The 16,321-nt window shown below is 41.0% G+C and overlaps 1 protein-coding gene across 3 annotated transcripts in view; it reads left to right on the top strand.

Moving 5' to 3' along the window:
- Positions 1–16,321, top strand: part of COL4A2 (collagen type IV alpha 2 chain) — a 147,632-nt gene that overhangs the window by 82,944 nt on the left and 48,367 nt on the right. For all 3 annotated transcript variants that reach the window (XM_074561581.1, XM_074561563.1, XM_074561572.1), the window contains exons 5-10: positions 10,668–10,802; positions 10,885–10,929; positions 13,058–13,174; positions 13,893–13,964; positions 15,399–15,434; positions 15,528–15,590. In XM_074561581.1, the coding sequence (XP_074417682.1) occupies positions 10,668–10,802; positions 10,885–10,929; positions 13,058–13,174; positions 13,893–13,964; positions 15,399–15,434; positions 15,528–15,590 (468 nt within the window). The remainder of the gene's footprint in view (positions 1–10,667; positions 10,803–10,884; positions 10,930–13,057; positions 13,175–13,892; positions 13,965–15,398; positions 15,435–15,527; positions 15,591–16,321) is intronic.

Here is a 16,321-nt window from a genome sequence, read left to right as displayed (position 1 = left end):
GAGCCAATCATCTGGCCTTGCCGGGAACTCGGAGACCGTCCCAAACTGTAAATTCCCATGACCGAAGTGTGAGGGTGTCTAAGGACTGCACTGAGTCCCTTGTACATGCTGCTAGAGCGTGTATTCTGGGTTCCCATGTGGAGAGGGTATCATCTCTGCACACACCTTACTAAAAAAGTCACAGCCTCTGTAGGAGAATGAAATTCTTTCTACGGTTAAAACAGCCAGTAGTAACTTATATTTGCACGATCAAGTCAGTTTTGATAGCTGTTCCCACCACAGAAATAGTTATGTTTTTGTTTAAGCAGAAGAGGAGCACAGAATGGAAAAATTGGCATATGATAGACTGAGCTCCTGCAGGGGTTTTAATTTTCACATACTCTTAAACTCATGGAGCCTAATGAGCTTAACATTTTGGCCAGTTGCACAATTTGGAAATTTCAACAGTGAATGGTTTTTGGACAGAAAAAAAATGTTCTCACAAATGTGAAAAGTGAACAGATGTTACTATTGGTGCTTCCAACGCCTACTGACAGAAAACATCTGTGTTGAACTTCCTGAATTTTAGGATCTTGAGAACACTCCCACACACCACCAAAAGCCATTTGAAAGCAATTGGGCTGGCGGATCGGCTTTCGGGTCTATGACTGAATGTTCTAGCGCGAGCAGGTGCTGGTTGTTGTCTTGCCTTGAGGAGCCCGGCTAGCCAAGCAGCAGCCTTACAGCTATCCAGCCCACTGTGTTATGCAAGTTTTTAGCATTTTGTGTGACCTGTGATTTTAAAAAAGTCATAAGAAGCAGTTGATCTTAATAGTATGATGGTAATAAAATGAATGGAATGAAGGGAAAGAATGAAACAACGATTCTGCTGTAGATACTAGCAGATTAGGAGAATTGCGCTGCATCATATGGTGCCCTGGGAAGTGTCTGGCGTTTTTAATCATGTTAAAACCCATGTTGAATGAACAGAATTTTCTACTGTCCTGAAAACATACTCCTTGTGCTAAAAACATGTGAGGCATTTGCAGTCCCTCAAAATGCTCAGTCAAACATTTATTAGGTACCATGACCAAAGTCTACCCTTTTACATAAGCATGATGCAGCAACTGTCACGGAGTAGCTGGGAGTTCCCTGCTTCCTCCCGCTCCACACCCATCGTCTTAATGTTTGTCTGGCTGTAAGAGCAAATTTGGCAAGATGGTTTTCCTCTCTGGTGAATTTTTGGTCGGCTATCAAACTAACCTTCTCCAATTAATTAAGTAGTGATGAATGTTTTGCAATGATAAATCAATGTCATTTTCGTGTTCTGTAAAACATCATGAGCCCATGATCTCAACTTTAAGTTGATTCAAAGTAACATCTTTAAGTCATTTTAGTTAACTCTTTCTTAAAAACAGTATTTAGTTGGAACTTAGAGGACAATATTTACATGTCAATAGAAGTAATTTTTTTGTGTCTTAGGTTGGTACTCTCGGTTTACCAACACAAAATGAGTAGCTCCATTAGTCGCACTTCTACTCGCACCCTAACTCAAAGCATCTCTCCAGGTTACACAGTGTCAGGCCAGCCCCAGCTCTGCTAGCTCTGCAGGTTTCTGGCATCTGAAGACTTCCCCATGGTCCCCTTACATCCTTCCAGAGCCCCATACCAGAATTCCAGCAGAGCCCAGTGCAGGCAGAAATTTTTTTATGCCTTGAATAAAGATGATTGATAGAAACTGAGCTAAGAAGCTATAGAAATGCCGGCATTTATGTGGCTCCTAGCAGCCTAAAAGAAACATGTATCTGAGTAGGCAAAAAGGAAGCGAGGTAGGGGGCAGATGATATGCTTGGAATAAATGAATATGCTTTTGAGCACATGGCATTATCATCTGATCACTTTTTTATGCTGAAACATTTGTAACTTCCAAGAAAATACTACTACTTTGCACCACCAGTAGCAATGGTTCTGGCATATACTGTCTGCCAGGTTCAGTAAATTTATTGCATTTATATCCAGTTCCTTTTTCATGCAGCGTAATTTTCATGCTCAAGTTTGAATCTTAATCCTGACTGCTAAATCCACAATTCCGGGACTTGATCTTTTGGGGTATTGCCTTTTTGCACAGTTTAGAAAGCAGTGATGTGGAGGTCAACATTTGAGGTAGGGACCTAAGATCCTTTTATAGACAATTAAGAAAAATGGGCACATTCAGGCTGCATTCGTTTGACCTAGTTTGAATGTCTGCATCAGGATATATCATGCCATAAGATGTCACCCTTATCTGATGGGAGCTTTGGATGTAGATAAATGCCTACGTTTGCTCAAAATAAATACAAACCTTAAAAAAAATATGGTGCCTTTCAAGTCATTACAAGTCTTATGCATAATTTGGTAGAGCATGCTTATCAGGTAGTGTATTTGCTATCGTATGTCTTAGTTCTGATTCCAAATTTTCAAGCCAGTAAATTATCAAGAATTAAACCAGGATGTGAATTTATAGCCTGGCAACCACTGCTCCACGTTTAGCGTCTGCTTACACACTGACCCCACTACAGCTTACTTCTCAGTGGCAGAGGGGTAAGGTACTTCATATTTACCAGACAGTAAGAACGTGAATGCAGACAGACTCCACAAACATCTGATGTGTTGCAAACTCAGTCCCTAGCTCACTTAACCACCTCATCATTTGTTTGTGCAGCCAAACTTTGGCAGAGATGCTGCTTCGAACTTTCAGGGCTATCCCCTTACTGAGTCTGCAGACAAAACCACCCTTCCCCTCTGCCCACCGCTTCCTTCCCACATCTTCTCCTTCTTCCTCTTCTCCTTTCCTCTGCGCAATAAACTTGTGAAGACTTAGCATGGAAATCCTCATGAGGTTTTGTCTAGACTTGCCCTTTCTGATGTTTATCTTTGAGAGACCATTGCATAGTCCAGGTATCATTCTTTCTACAGCAGCTCTGCAAAGCACAGAAAGCATTTTTGACATGTGCTCCTATGTATCTTCTGACATGAAGAAACTTCTAACTGGTTCTTTCGAGCGCTTGACCTACATTCTAGCGTATATTTTCTTTTACGCATGTTTTATCTTCTTGGGTGACATAGCAACTTTCTGGAAGATCACACATTAGATCAAACCATGGGAACAGAAAACAGTGCAAAATTATTTCATTTACTGACTACAGAGAAGGGTTGTGGCTTCTGGTAAAGAGAACCCTTTCATAGTTCTTTTTTTTTATGAAGATTTAATGCTTATTCCTTCCTTAATTAAAAAAAAAAAAAGCCTTCTCCAAGCTGAATCACTGCTCTGGAATTAATGTTAATGTCATTTGGTCGCCACTGTCCTGAGAGAAAATGTCGCATGTCCAGACAATGTAGTTGAAAGGGCAGCAAATTGTTACCATGCCACAAGGCTGAACTAGCCTCATTTTTTAGTTATTTTTAACTTAAAGTGAATTTTATAATTTTTTTGTTTACTTTTTGGTATAAATAAAAAAGCTTTTTAACAAATGAGAAGGAAAGTTTTTTCTGAGAAAACGAGCTGGAATGTGAAACTCAGCTAAATAACCTCTGAAGTAGCAAAAGATAAATTAAAAATAGAAATAACCATTAGCTATGTAGTTTTTTTTTTTTTCCAAAGCTTGCTGACCCTTTCAGTGCTACTCTGTGTTTAAGAATTGAGTATTACACAGTTTAAGGCACATGAGAAAAGTTTGCTTCATTTGCTTGTCAATAGTCAAGTTAGGTCACAGAAGTCCATCCCTTCCTAACGCTGGTAACCAGGTGATGGCAGAAGCTAATCCCAGCCCGACAGTAAAATACAGATTCAGAACATAAATTTGAGGAGATGCAGGCCTGTGACATTAAATGTAAATTTAGCAAGCCACTGGAGAAATAAAATAGTAAGTTTTTCTCATTCCTCTTAGAAGACCAAGTCCTTCCACCACACGAAGGAAGCCGTGCTGCTCGGTTGCCCGATGAATTTCATCCCATTGCATTTGCACTTTCACAGCTATCTCGCTGCCAGACATTTTGCAGGAAACCTTCTGCTTTTGTTGCCTTAGGCCTCGCACAAAGATGTTTTGACCCTACCTGAACTCTTTATCAGATTTTATAACGTGCTCTGGAAACCGGCACCTGCGGTGGTCGGGGCTGCCTGCAGCAGCAATGGCTGGTGCCATCTAGTGAGGAGGTTCTGAATGCTCACTGCAAATTGAGATTGATCATCTGTCTTTTAGAAAATAGTCACTATTACAGTCCTGAAGACACAGAGATAAAGTGGCATGCTAATATGTTTAACAACCAAGCCTGCACAAACTTTAGGATTTTTTTCTCCCAGATAATCTTTCCAGTGGCTAGCATTTTCTACCATTCCACAGATTGTTCTGACTTACTTCCCAGGTGGAATTGCAAAATGTTTAAAACTTGCTAAAACAGTCTCTGAGTGGCTGAGGTGGATGGAACCATGCAAATTACATTATCAATGTCCAGCATAATGATATATGGTGTAGAAATGTACCGGTGTCTTCTGCATCATGGTAGATGTTGTGCTCATCAGTGACTGACTGTACCCACCAAAGCTTTGAAAGTGAGATATTTTAAACTTGGTTTATTCCAGTAACCACCGAGAAGTGTTGGTAAACAAAAATTTCATCTTAGTAGAGCTGGCAGGAAAGGAAGACTACGCATGTATCCCTGCCATGGAGATATTAAGCAAAAATAATCAGTTAGGACCCACAGGCTCTTAAAATTGTTTTGGAATTGGTTCTGCAAATAGTCAGAGGGCGTTGTGCAAAGAGCTGTCTGGAGATCTGTATGTACTGGGCAGCCTGGGGCCACCAGAAGCAGTCGCTGACTCGAAAGAAACTGGTTGAGCTATGGCAGCAGGACGCTCCATGTGGTCTGCTTTCCTCTGTCTCTCAGCCCAAAGCTGGGCAACCCCATAGCTGAAGTATTTCTGGCGCAGCATGCACTGTAAGGAGCTGAAACCCCAAACCCTTCCCTTACGTATTCCCCTCTAATATGTTCAATCCATAAACTCCTGGATTTATGCCTCAGGAGAAATGCCAGGTGATATGCCCATCCCAGTCTGATTTAGTGTGTTGCAACAGGGTTCCTGAGGTTATTCCTTGTAGTTTATATTTTGGGGGGATGGGGGAAGCGCTAAGGTCATACATTTTGCAGTTGGGCTCAACGATTGCTTTATTATACCTACCTCCATGGAAGACGCCCCATCCCTGGAAACATTCAAGGCAGGGTTGGACGGGGCTCTGAGCAACCTGATCTAGTTGAAGATGTCCCCGCTCATTGCAGGAGGGCTGGACTGTATGACCTTTAAAGGTCCCTTCCAATTCAAACTATTCTATGATTTTATGATTCTATGCCTCAGAAAATCACAAATTTACTACCTTTACGCCCCATTTTCCACATTTTGCCAGCATTATGTTTAAAAACTTTTCTATTTCTTTTCTGTGTGCCCACGGTGATGCCTTTTCCTGGGTTAGCACTTTTAATCAGCTCATAAGTTGCTCATTTTCCTTCTAACCGATTTTATTCCCTGGTGAGCTGCTCTCTGTTCCGCTCGCTGGTCTCCCTGCAGTGGAACTGCATCGAGGTCCTTGCTGTCACATCCTTTCCCCATCCGTTCTTACAGGGACTGTTCCAAGCTGAGCCCTCTTTCAAAAAGTCCCAGCTCCCACTTGTCCGTCACGGTCAGATCACCCTTCCCACAGGAAGTGAACTTGTCCTTTCACCAATGACCTTTTTAAAATGGCAGGGAATTAACCTCCTTTCTTCTTGTCCACTGTTAAATAAATGATGGCCTACAAGGATCGTTTTCCTGTGGGGAATACTGAGTCATCGCATTCCGTGTACCAGAAGCGGTTGCAAAATGGAAGTCTGTAATGAAATGCGGAGAAATGGGCTCAATGACAGTGACACTCTGCAGTCATTCCGATTCTGTCTCCTCTTTATTGCAAATCAACAGTTTTCTCCTTTCTTCGTATCTCCACACTGGTAGGTGGGCTTCTCGGCAATTTGTATTTTAAAACCTTTGGAGCAGTTACTGTCATTTATTGTATCTTTATTTGTATAGCACCTCAAACAATTGGTTGCTTTCAAAAGTAGCACGCCCTCCTCTACCAGTTTTGTTTCCACACTGTAAATTTAGCAGTAAATTAGAAGGAAGGAGGAATTGCAACATGACATCTCTTTCATTTGTCCGATCCTAAAAGAACTGGAAATTAAAGTTCAAGCTGCAGAACATGAACATTCAGTACAGATTTAAAAGTCTGCTCAGGATCTTTTTAAGTCCACTGGGACTTAATTGCAAAATGCAGTTACTAAATTCAATCACAACCCCGACAGCATTTTCTTTTAATGCACGTCACTGGACAAGCGACAATGTATATACAACATTGCAAATATTTTCTGGGAAGATTTCCTCCAGGCTTCCTAAATTTCTGACCTTTGCTCCTCTCTGTGAATAGCTTTTGCACATGGCTGGGCCGGCCACATGAATTGAACGAGACCTTTTCCAGTCAGCTGAAGTCGCAGGAAGAGCCAAGCAGGGACTGCCTATGTGGGAGCGTATCCTGACATTGGGAGCTTTGTAATTCATCTGGACAGTCGTGGAAATTTTTTGTAAGAACAAAGGAAAAACTTCTTGCTAGTCTACAAGATATTCCATAAGCCCACTTTTTCCTTTTCTTTTCGCATACTCCCTCTGAGGTGCTGGCTGCAGGATGCCGGGCACGCTTAGGTAAGCCTTTTAGCACTGGCCTGTAAATCCGGTGGTGGGTGACACGGGGTCATCGTGCCACGCTCTAGATTTGGGAAGAGTTCCAGTTCACCCCAGCAAAATGGGAAGCCTTCTGCCAGAGAGCACCGTGGGCCAGAGCACGTTTCTGCATTGCTTTATCATTTAAGGAAAGGGAGCACCAAAGAAAGTACTTGGCAAGTTGTCTAAAATATGACAGATAGGGATAGCATTTTTACCTAGGCTTGCCTTTTTTTCTTTTCTTTTTTGACCTGGAAATTGAATCCGGACACAATTTCACAGCTTTGGAGAATTTTCTAGGATTTCTGACCCTCCAGGAGCCCAAGCAGAGCAGTTCCATGTGTGGCATGTTTCACACAGGGACTCTAATAATTAAGTCATGCTTTATTTGACTAAACCTTTCTAATTGATTGCGTAAATCTCCTCAATGACCTTTGCAAAAGAGAGAATGTTCTTAGGTCATTTGCTAATGATAAAGGGGCACACTTGTTCAACAAAAGATCTAGCATAAAGCAAGCAGTGTAAAAGCTGACAAGTCTGAGTTAACAAAGGTTAACAAAGTCAATTCAGTTAACAAACCAAGGTAGTAATTGGCTGAAGAATTACACAAACATTGTCATGATATGAAGTGCTTCTCCAGCTCTGACTGTAGCCTCATGCTAAACTGGTCCCAGAATGATTGATTCTCTTGTCTTTATTGCAAATAATATTAAATAACCCCTATTCCTCAACAAACAAATGATCAGATAATTACCAGGAAAGTGTGGGGAAGGGACGCTGGCATTGCCCAGCTCTCTTACTCGTTTTCCATTCCTTGTTTACTTCTTCTTCCACACCAGATAGGAAAAAGGAACTGGAAGTGGGAGAGTGGTATTTGGTGCTGGAATTAGAGAGGCAGCCACGTTCCATGTAATTGCCACCTTTGAACTATTGCGGCTCTCTATGGTCCCTGCAGAAAGCCCGGCACGGATTTGATAATTCTGAACATATCCAGCATTTTATCAGAAGTTACAATTAAACATTTTACACGTGTTCTGCCTGCAGCCTGCTGCCCACAAAAAGGGTGTAGATGGGCACTAAAGAGGTGGTTTGCATGTCTCAGGTGGACAAGTAGCTTTTGGAATTTATTTGACTGCTTTTGGCTTTCAGATACTTCAGAAATTATGCGGCATTTTCACTGTACAGAATCCACGTTTTCCTTTCTTTGTGGAAGTAACTGAAACATTTATTTTTCAGATCCTCTCAAAATTAAATTGAGACTGGAACCAACTCAAATCTCTACAATTCAATTAGAATAATTTTTGCGTATTCTTCGCAGGCGTATGAGATACGTTTTCATCCTTTTTAAAGGTTCCTCTCCAGATTTGGGTGTGTGGGGAAGAAAAAACTAGCTTAAGTATTTAATTAAGTTTTAAGGGTTTATAGTTAGGTGGAAATATTTTATGTTGATATTTGCATAAGAATTGATAGGGCTCTACAAAAAACAATGAAGAACACAGACTATGCATTTTTTTAAATGAATGACATATCTATTATTTCCCTAGGCCATTTCATAGTGTATGCTCATATCTACTCTCTCGTAATTCCTTTATACTTAATCTTTTAGCCATAGTACGTTAAGAAATTCAAGAAAAAGTGGCATCAGAAGATACTTCCTTCTCCTGATCTTGGAGCTCACACAGATGAATATTGGTTCAGATTTAAATCATTATTCTAGTGCATCTAATCAGCATCTTTCCATTTAATTTGGTTAATTAAGAAAAGTATGCCTGCTGTGAATCTGTTTAGACAAGAATCTGCACCTCCATGGGATAACTTTTAGAGATTCACTGATTTTTAAAAAACTGAAAACTACTTATGTGGAGAAAGATGAATCTGTAATAGCCAGCTCTGGCTGGCATAAGGAAGTGAGCAGCCGCTTTTTAGATGCTTATGCCTCCTGCCAACACAAACAATATGATATTTTATATGTATTCATATAACCTTTGTTACGTCTTAGTTTGTTAACTTGAAAATGCGTTGGCCTCCTAGCACCTGATAATCCACATGAGCAGGCTTGGTTTAGAAGTAGGGATGCTATATAAAGTTGGGCTTGGTTGTAAGCAGAGGAGAGATTCTCTTTCACGCTGATAGCTCAAACACTTAAATCCCCGGTGTCCTTTGGCAATGCTCCTAAACCATCAGTTTTGTCAAATTAATCCTAACAGTATAACAAAAGATCCATACTGTGAGAGATCCATCCTGGTGGCTTGTCCTGAGAAACTCCAGGTAATTCATTCTTCGTACTGGCTCATTTTCCTTCTCCCAACAAAAAAAATTGCACTGAGTTTTGTACTTTGTTTGGCCATGTCATCTTCTCAGTATGGACTCATTTGATACGCTACAATAGGATTTAAAATATAAAAACCTACTCCAACTGTTGTGACAGCCATTTTCCATGAAAGCAGTGTGGAAAATTGATTTGTTTTTAAAATTGGAAGTAAGCTGTGTTTCAGTCATAGTGATTGTTTCGCGTTTGCAATATTAAGACAACTGTAGCATAGATAAATGTTAATTACAGATAGGTGGTTGACAATGAAGTTTTGAAAGTGTGTCACAAATGTGCCTGTCCTTCAATAGGAGAATAAAATAAAGTTTGCCTAAAATCAATAAGGCATTGTTCAGTATCTTTACTACAACTTTCTGCATACAAAGAAATTAGGATATTTTCAGGTTCATTTCTTCAAGTCCCCACACTGCCCTCCTCCACTCCTTGCACCTCAATGGCATTGAATGAAGTTGGACTGTTATCCTTCTTGGACAGGGAATGTGTTCATCTTCTAGCTCTTTCTTTCCAGGCATAGGTGAGAGTGTAAGTATTTTATACTGAAACAAGATGCTATTTATTTTTTTTGTCTCATTTGAATAAATATGTATCTGTCTGATCGTGTTTTGCTGTAACTCTTGCTTTGTGAGATATTGATGCTGCTTCACACTGCTCTGTGAAAAATCTAATTGCATTTTAAAGATACTTTCATTAGAACCAGCTTAATTAGAACGTCTTGGTAGATGGTGCTTTGTGCCATTGAAGCATATTTCTCCAGAAAAGATTGCAGCAATTTACTATTAGTGTCATTAGGGCACTGAGTACCGTAGAGCATGCAAAACATATGGGCCTTTGGTGACACTACGTCTGGAATGGCTTTCAAATACTTTGGTTCACAGATCTCAGACATACTGTCACAACCCATTACTTAAACCACCATTGTGTCATTTCAAAATGATTTTTTCCCCTGTTGAGCCCTGTGATGTTGGCAGTCAACAGGGGATTATTTTTAAACAATGTTTGAAGTGGCCTGAAGAGCCGAACCAGCGCTGGAAGGGAGAAGGACAAGGGAGCCCTGCCTGCAGCTCTTCGACCTGTGTGGATGCGTGCGCATCTAATCAGTTTCAGGCTCCACTGCTAAGTAGAATTATCATCTCCAAAGAGACAGAAAATCCTGCCATTAAATATCGGGCTCCATCTGTAAGAAATACGGCCACTAAGCAGATTTCACAATTTAGCACATTTTATTTGCTTGGAGTGTAATTGATTAAGTTGTAGGTCAGTGAGAATCACTCTTGAGAAGCCTTATTCCAAAGAAAACACTATTTCATAGAGCAGCCATGAATATTCAGGTAGTGAATATTGATTTGAGTGTTAATTTCCATGTATGGATTTTGTCACGCACTACGTGGTCGCTGTTGCTGGAGTTTCTCTGTGTGGTGTTTACAGATGACGTTCATCAGAGAATCTGGCCTACTGGAATGGAAGGAGATTCTGTGATTATTATCTCTTCCAGAAATTGACTCCGTTGCGTCAGTGATAACTAATCTGGCTTCATGCTTCACAACTGTTCCTAAATAAATGCTTTTTTATTATTTTTATCAGGGCCAGCCAGGACTTCTTGGATCACAGGGGTTCACTGGACCACCAGGATTGATGGGGATCCCAGGAGTGCAAGGTCCCAAAGGTCACAAAGGTGAAAGAGGATATCCAGGAATAAGTGGACCCAAAGGAGAAGTGGTAACTTTTGAATATCAGATGGTTTAGCTAATGAGCAAAATACTGGGCAGAACATCATTTTAATTGTGCTGTTTCACTCCAGGGGCAAAGAGGAGTCACTGGATTCCCCGGGGCAGATGGCATTCCTGTAAGTAGCCAGTTACCTCATCTTTAAGAAATCACCAACTGCAAATACTGCAGGCTAGTTTAACGCCTTTGTACTTTAATTAAAATCTCTGGGCTAAATTCTGCATCAGCCACGTACACACTTTTAAGCTAAGGGTATTTGTTGAAGTGAGTGGAACTGCAGATACACGACGAGAGAGCAGAATCTGTGCTTCCTCTCGTTCCCTCGGATAATTAAGGCCCATTTGCTTTGTCCTGTGGAGAAATCCCCTTGTAAAGGGGACAAGAAAGGACAGAAGTTTCCTGTGTCCCTGGAGGTTACCCAGCTAAGTATGTTCTTTTGTAGGAAAGAGCTGTGAGATAAGTACTTCACATCTCTTAAGCTTGTGAGCGAAGGACACCAGTGGGTCATTCCTTAATTATTTCAGAGCTGCAAAGCACATAGAAAGACCAATGAGTTTAAGAGTACTAACCATTGTTATTTGCTTTATAGCTCGCATGGCATGCTTGAGATAGTCTTAAAAAACTTACTGAACACTAAACAGTGTCAAACTTTGAACAAATTGACCAGGTCCATGAAAGTGAAACATTCAAAGAGGAAAAGCGGGTAAAGTTCACAGCACAGTATTTTCCCAGCTTACACTTCTTTACATCTTGTGTCATAAAATAACAAAGAAATCTGAGTCACTGGAATCCCTGGACAGAGTTCCCAGGCTTGGGTTTCCTTTGTAGTGCTCCCTGACACCGGGGCCCGCTCTGCAGCCCACGCATCCACATCCACTCTGCTTTCACCCTTTTTTTTTGTTTCCAGAAGAGCTCCCTATCGAGTTTCAGGGCTTTCTCTCTCACAATCTTCCTCCTCTCCCTCTTTCTCACTCTTAAAGGAAAAGCAGAAGACTCTCTTTCCCGTTCCTATTAACACTCCTGGAGCCAAGGATCTTGTTCATCTCACCACATCTTACTGACTTTTTTCTAAGCACTCTAACGTTCTGGGAAGGAGAGTAAATCGCTTCCCTGCGAAGCTCCGCATTGCTATAGCTGGACCACTTCTCCCCACCTTACCATATTTTCTTTTTTAGCCATGCCTTCCCGACCTCTGCACTTTGTGTTGTGAGGGATAAATACCTTCAGACAGCTCTTGAACCTGCATGCTCTTTGTGTCCTCTCCTCAATGTCCCTTGCCCTTCCTACTCGCTTACATTCTCCAACCAGTTTTCTCAGGCCAAGACTTAACACTGACCATTGGAAGGCAAATAGGTAGGCACGTGTACGAACAGTAATGGCACAGTGCTAGGATGTGGGGCTGGAGGCCAAGAGAGGATGGTGGCCATCTCTTCTGGGGTGAGGAATGCCAGTACCTGATGGAGTTAGGTAAGGACGTGGGCAGATTTCTTTCTTCTTCTAAGCAAGAAAGCAGAAGCAAAGAGAAAACTTCCTCTAGATAGAGGAGAACGGAGAAATGTTTTATATTAGTTTCTGGTTGTTCTGGCTGAGTCCCTGGGAAGAAAGAGCTGCTCAAGGGCAGATTTGCTTCTCATCAGCCTCAGTGCAAACCAGAAGTAAGAGCAATTAAGGTGAATGTAGGCTCAGCAATGGAAATCCAGTTTGAGACAGGAGTAACTTTTCAGAGGCTCTATGTGGAGTTTCTGCAGTGCCCCCGGCTGCCTTGCTTTGATCCCTGCTGTTTTCTTCCATACTTACAGCCTCATCATGACACTTAACCTAGCTCCAAAAGCATCTCTGACTTTTTTCCCGGCTTGGAAGCTGTTCAAAGCCAGCGAGGAACCTTTATTCCCACTCTTGCAGTATGAAGCACTGAAATGCTTAACAATCCCAGTTCTTGGTGGCTCCCTGCACAGCAGCCTCATCTGGCTTAGTTCTCTGCTTAACAGAGCCTGCATTGAACATAGCTTTCCTACCCTTTCTGAAAGGTCCTTCACTACTCATTTTTTCATGCTGTCTGGGGCATCTGGTTCAAGCTGCAGCTATATTAAAAAAAGGCACTGTCTGTTTCTGTCTTTGAAAATCATAGTTTCCCATGGATCGAAGCCTTGGGCTCAATGTGAGAATGTCTAAATACTGTGTGACTACAGGAAAAGGAAAACTAGAAACAGATGGATAGATAAACACTTTTTTTTTTTCCTCCACAGGGTCATCCAGGGCAGCCAGGATCAAGGGGGAAACCGGGTCATGATGGCTGTAACGGGACAGTAGGTGACCCTGGTGACTCGGGAACTCCTGGACTCGCTGGTTTCCCTGGTACCATCGTAAGTAGCCAGCAGTGAGTGAGTACCTGAAGCTAAGACCGTTGTTGAAGTGAGTTTCATTCACATGTGTGTTGGAAGTGAATTGGACATCTTTTAATGGAGCTCCCATTTGGCCTACCAGAGCATCCATGTGGACTTACCATGGACTTACCATGGCACTATGCTTAGTTATTAAATTGCAGCCAGGGCTGGGCGATCTGCCAGACAAGACCTGTCACGTAGGTCTTGTGGGGAAATTACTTCAGGAAAACCTGTACAGCTTTACCCAACGGCAATGAAAGAAGATTAAACTCACAGTTCCTGATGAAAGTAACCTTTCCTTTCTCTGCCCCATGGCCAAAGTATTGGCTTTCCATGGCGCGATACGTAGGATCGTGCCAAGGTGAGCACTGGGGCTCCTGGATTTACCAGGGCACGTGTCAACCCTGGGGAGCTGCAGCTGCTGCTCTAGCTCAGAGGTGCGACCCTGTAATACCATTCCCAGGTAATGGGGTGTTCTTCCCCCAGGATTGGAAATTCATTCTTTTATGTACTGTGAGGGTTTACACTTTGTTTTTAAACCATGACTTTCCAAAGCTAGGCATAGCCTTTTCCTCTAAACAGCAGTATGTATACACCCATGAAAACTCCAACAAAATTTTTCATTACTCTTAGCTGTTTATGTGTTAACATATATGATGTGAAACCTTACTTCTGTTATCTTTTTGGTCACCTCCAGGGAGTCCAGGGGCCAAAGGGCCAGAAGGGGGAGCCTTATATACTGCCACCAGACATCGCAAGCCGATACAGGGTACGTCCTGTGACTTATTCATGCTCAGTACTGTTTTACAAGCAGGTGATGGAGAGTTATTCTTTCTTACACTCTGACAGACACGTCCCAAGAGGCCCACTTCAATTCTGTGTGGGCTTTGCAAGGCAGCTTCTGCTTTCTCTGGTTACAGCAAAGTCTATCTGATATCCAGGGAAAAAATCTCCCCACTCAGTTATTTGCAAGGAATTCCAGCCTACTGATGGATTGCAGAGGCACCGGAGATGTTGTAGTTCAAGAATTACCCTCTTTATTTGATGACTGCCTTTGTATCATGCATGGCAAAATCATTCCTTCGCCATTATTTTGTCTGTTGAATGATTGTATTTAACATTAGCATCCTTTCTGTATAATTTTCATGGAGGAGTTTGGTTGACTTGGGATAAAGTCTTTTACTGTATCTAATCCTTAAAACTGGTTTTGTAATCACTTGCAGCTTTTTCTCCTACATATAGCCTTGTAGAATATGAAGGTATCAGATAAAGATAAGGGGGTTACATATGCTGTTAGAGTATAAATTGTGACAAATTTATGTACAAAGCTACATCTGAACTGTACTCAGCACAGAAGGGATCTGCTGGTGCCAGTGATGAGTGCCAAAATAGGTTTCTCTGCTGACATATTTCTAAGTTGCCTATATTTTTTAATGGAATCTTCTTTTCCTTTCAGAAACTCTTTAAATCTGCACTTATTAGTTATTAGTAATGATTAAGAATTGCTCAAGTATATTGTGACCAAGGATGGGTACTGACACCTGTATTCATTTTAGAAAGTACTTGGTCCCACAAGTTCTTCTGTTAACTAAACTCAAATTAACTAGATAGTAAGGATGCTATTCAAAATGATTGAAGGTGTCTGGACTGAATACCGCATTATTTATGGGTATTGGAAGGTCTTTGCGCTAGAACATTTTTGGATCCAATTTCAAAAAACATTTCAACATGTACTGCAGTTAAAATATGTGGTCACTGAAAACAGTATGTTCCAAATGCTTTTAGTGACTCAGAAGAGAATCAAAATGATTCGGTAATTCCCATGCAACTCATGAAAAATGAGCTTGTACGTTTCAGCAAAGGTTATAGCCATAATGAAGCCACTGGTTAGATAGGACTTTTCAAAAAAGAATTAAACGTGGTCTGTTGTCCATTTCAGCCTTCTAGTTTGGATCTCTAACTTCCCTAGCCGACTTTGTACCCTCCTACTGTATTGCATGCAACTATACTATATATACTAAGTACAAAATCCATGTAGCCCACATTTGGTTATCTCAACATCTCTACGTAAGGGTTTGTGTAGCATTGTATGCTTTGTTGAGCTTTTGGAATGAGAAAAAAATCAATGAGTGAGAAAAAGATTTTATTCAATTTTGTATATAGTGTTTATTGCATTTTTTACTTCTTGGTGTTTTTTTTTTAGGGGGAACCTGGGGATCCAGGGTTCATTGGCTTTCCTGTAAGTAGTACTACAGCGAATGTGATAAAGCATCATTAGTAACTGATATCAGAACAACACTAATTGATGGTTGGGTTTCTTTTTAATTTAAAGGGACCTCCGGGTACGCTGGGTATTCAAGGACCTGTTGGTCCAAGAGGAGAGCGAGGAAGACCAGTAAGTATGTTTAAAATATGTTCTGTAGGAAATCAACCTAACAGAATCATCATCTCAGCAGGTTCCTTTATGTTCGATTATAACCTACCAAGTGGATAATAAAAACAGTTTAGAAATAGCAAGTAGGTGTCCTTGGGTGCAAAACCTTTTGAAGAGCACTGATTCTACAAGGATGAATATTGCAAAAAGATGTATAGTTGCTTTCACCCTGTATTGCCAGAGGCTTTTGATTTATGTTGTATTTCTTTAACCTCCTTTAAAGAGTAATGTTTGTAAAGATTATTGAATGCAGTCCAGTCTACATCCCCCTACACTGAGTTATCAAAGATATCAGGTCCTAAATCTTTTCTACTCATAAAGGATATGTATATTAGCTCTCCACACTTCCCACAGGAGACTGAATAAATAACATTCTTCATTAGTACTTAGAATACAATTTTATTTTTAAACTGTTTTTTGGTCATTTTTTCCAAAATCAACATTTACAGCATTGACGTTGACGACCGTTGCAGAATAGTTCTTTGGGAAGTTTGTGTTCTCTTCAGATACCATTTTCTACATTTCTTATTACCATGGTTAATGGTTTTGTGGGTGAGAAGCAGATGTTCAAATTCAATTTATTTCATTTTTTTTAGCCTTGCTTTATTTTCCTGTAAGACAACTTCATAGCATTTGCTTTTTTGTTTGTTTTTTTGTTTGTTTTGTCAAAATTCACTTCAGACCTGGTCTGC

The sequence above is a fragment of the Larus michahellis genome, chromosome 1 (genome assembly GCF_964199755.1).
Source record: "Larus michahellis chromosome 1, bLarMic1.1, whole genome shotgun sequence".
Classification (NCBI taxonomy): Eukaryota; Metazoa; Chordata; class Aves; order Charadriiformes; family Laridae; genus Larus; species Larus michahellis.
This window is presented reverse-complemented; position numbering and strand designations above follow the sequence as displayed.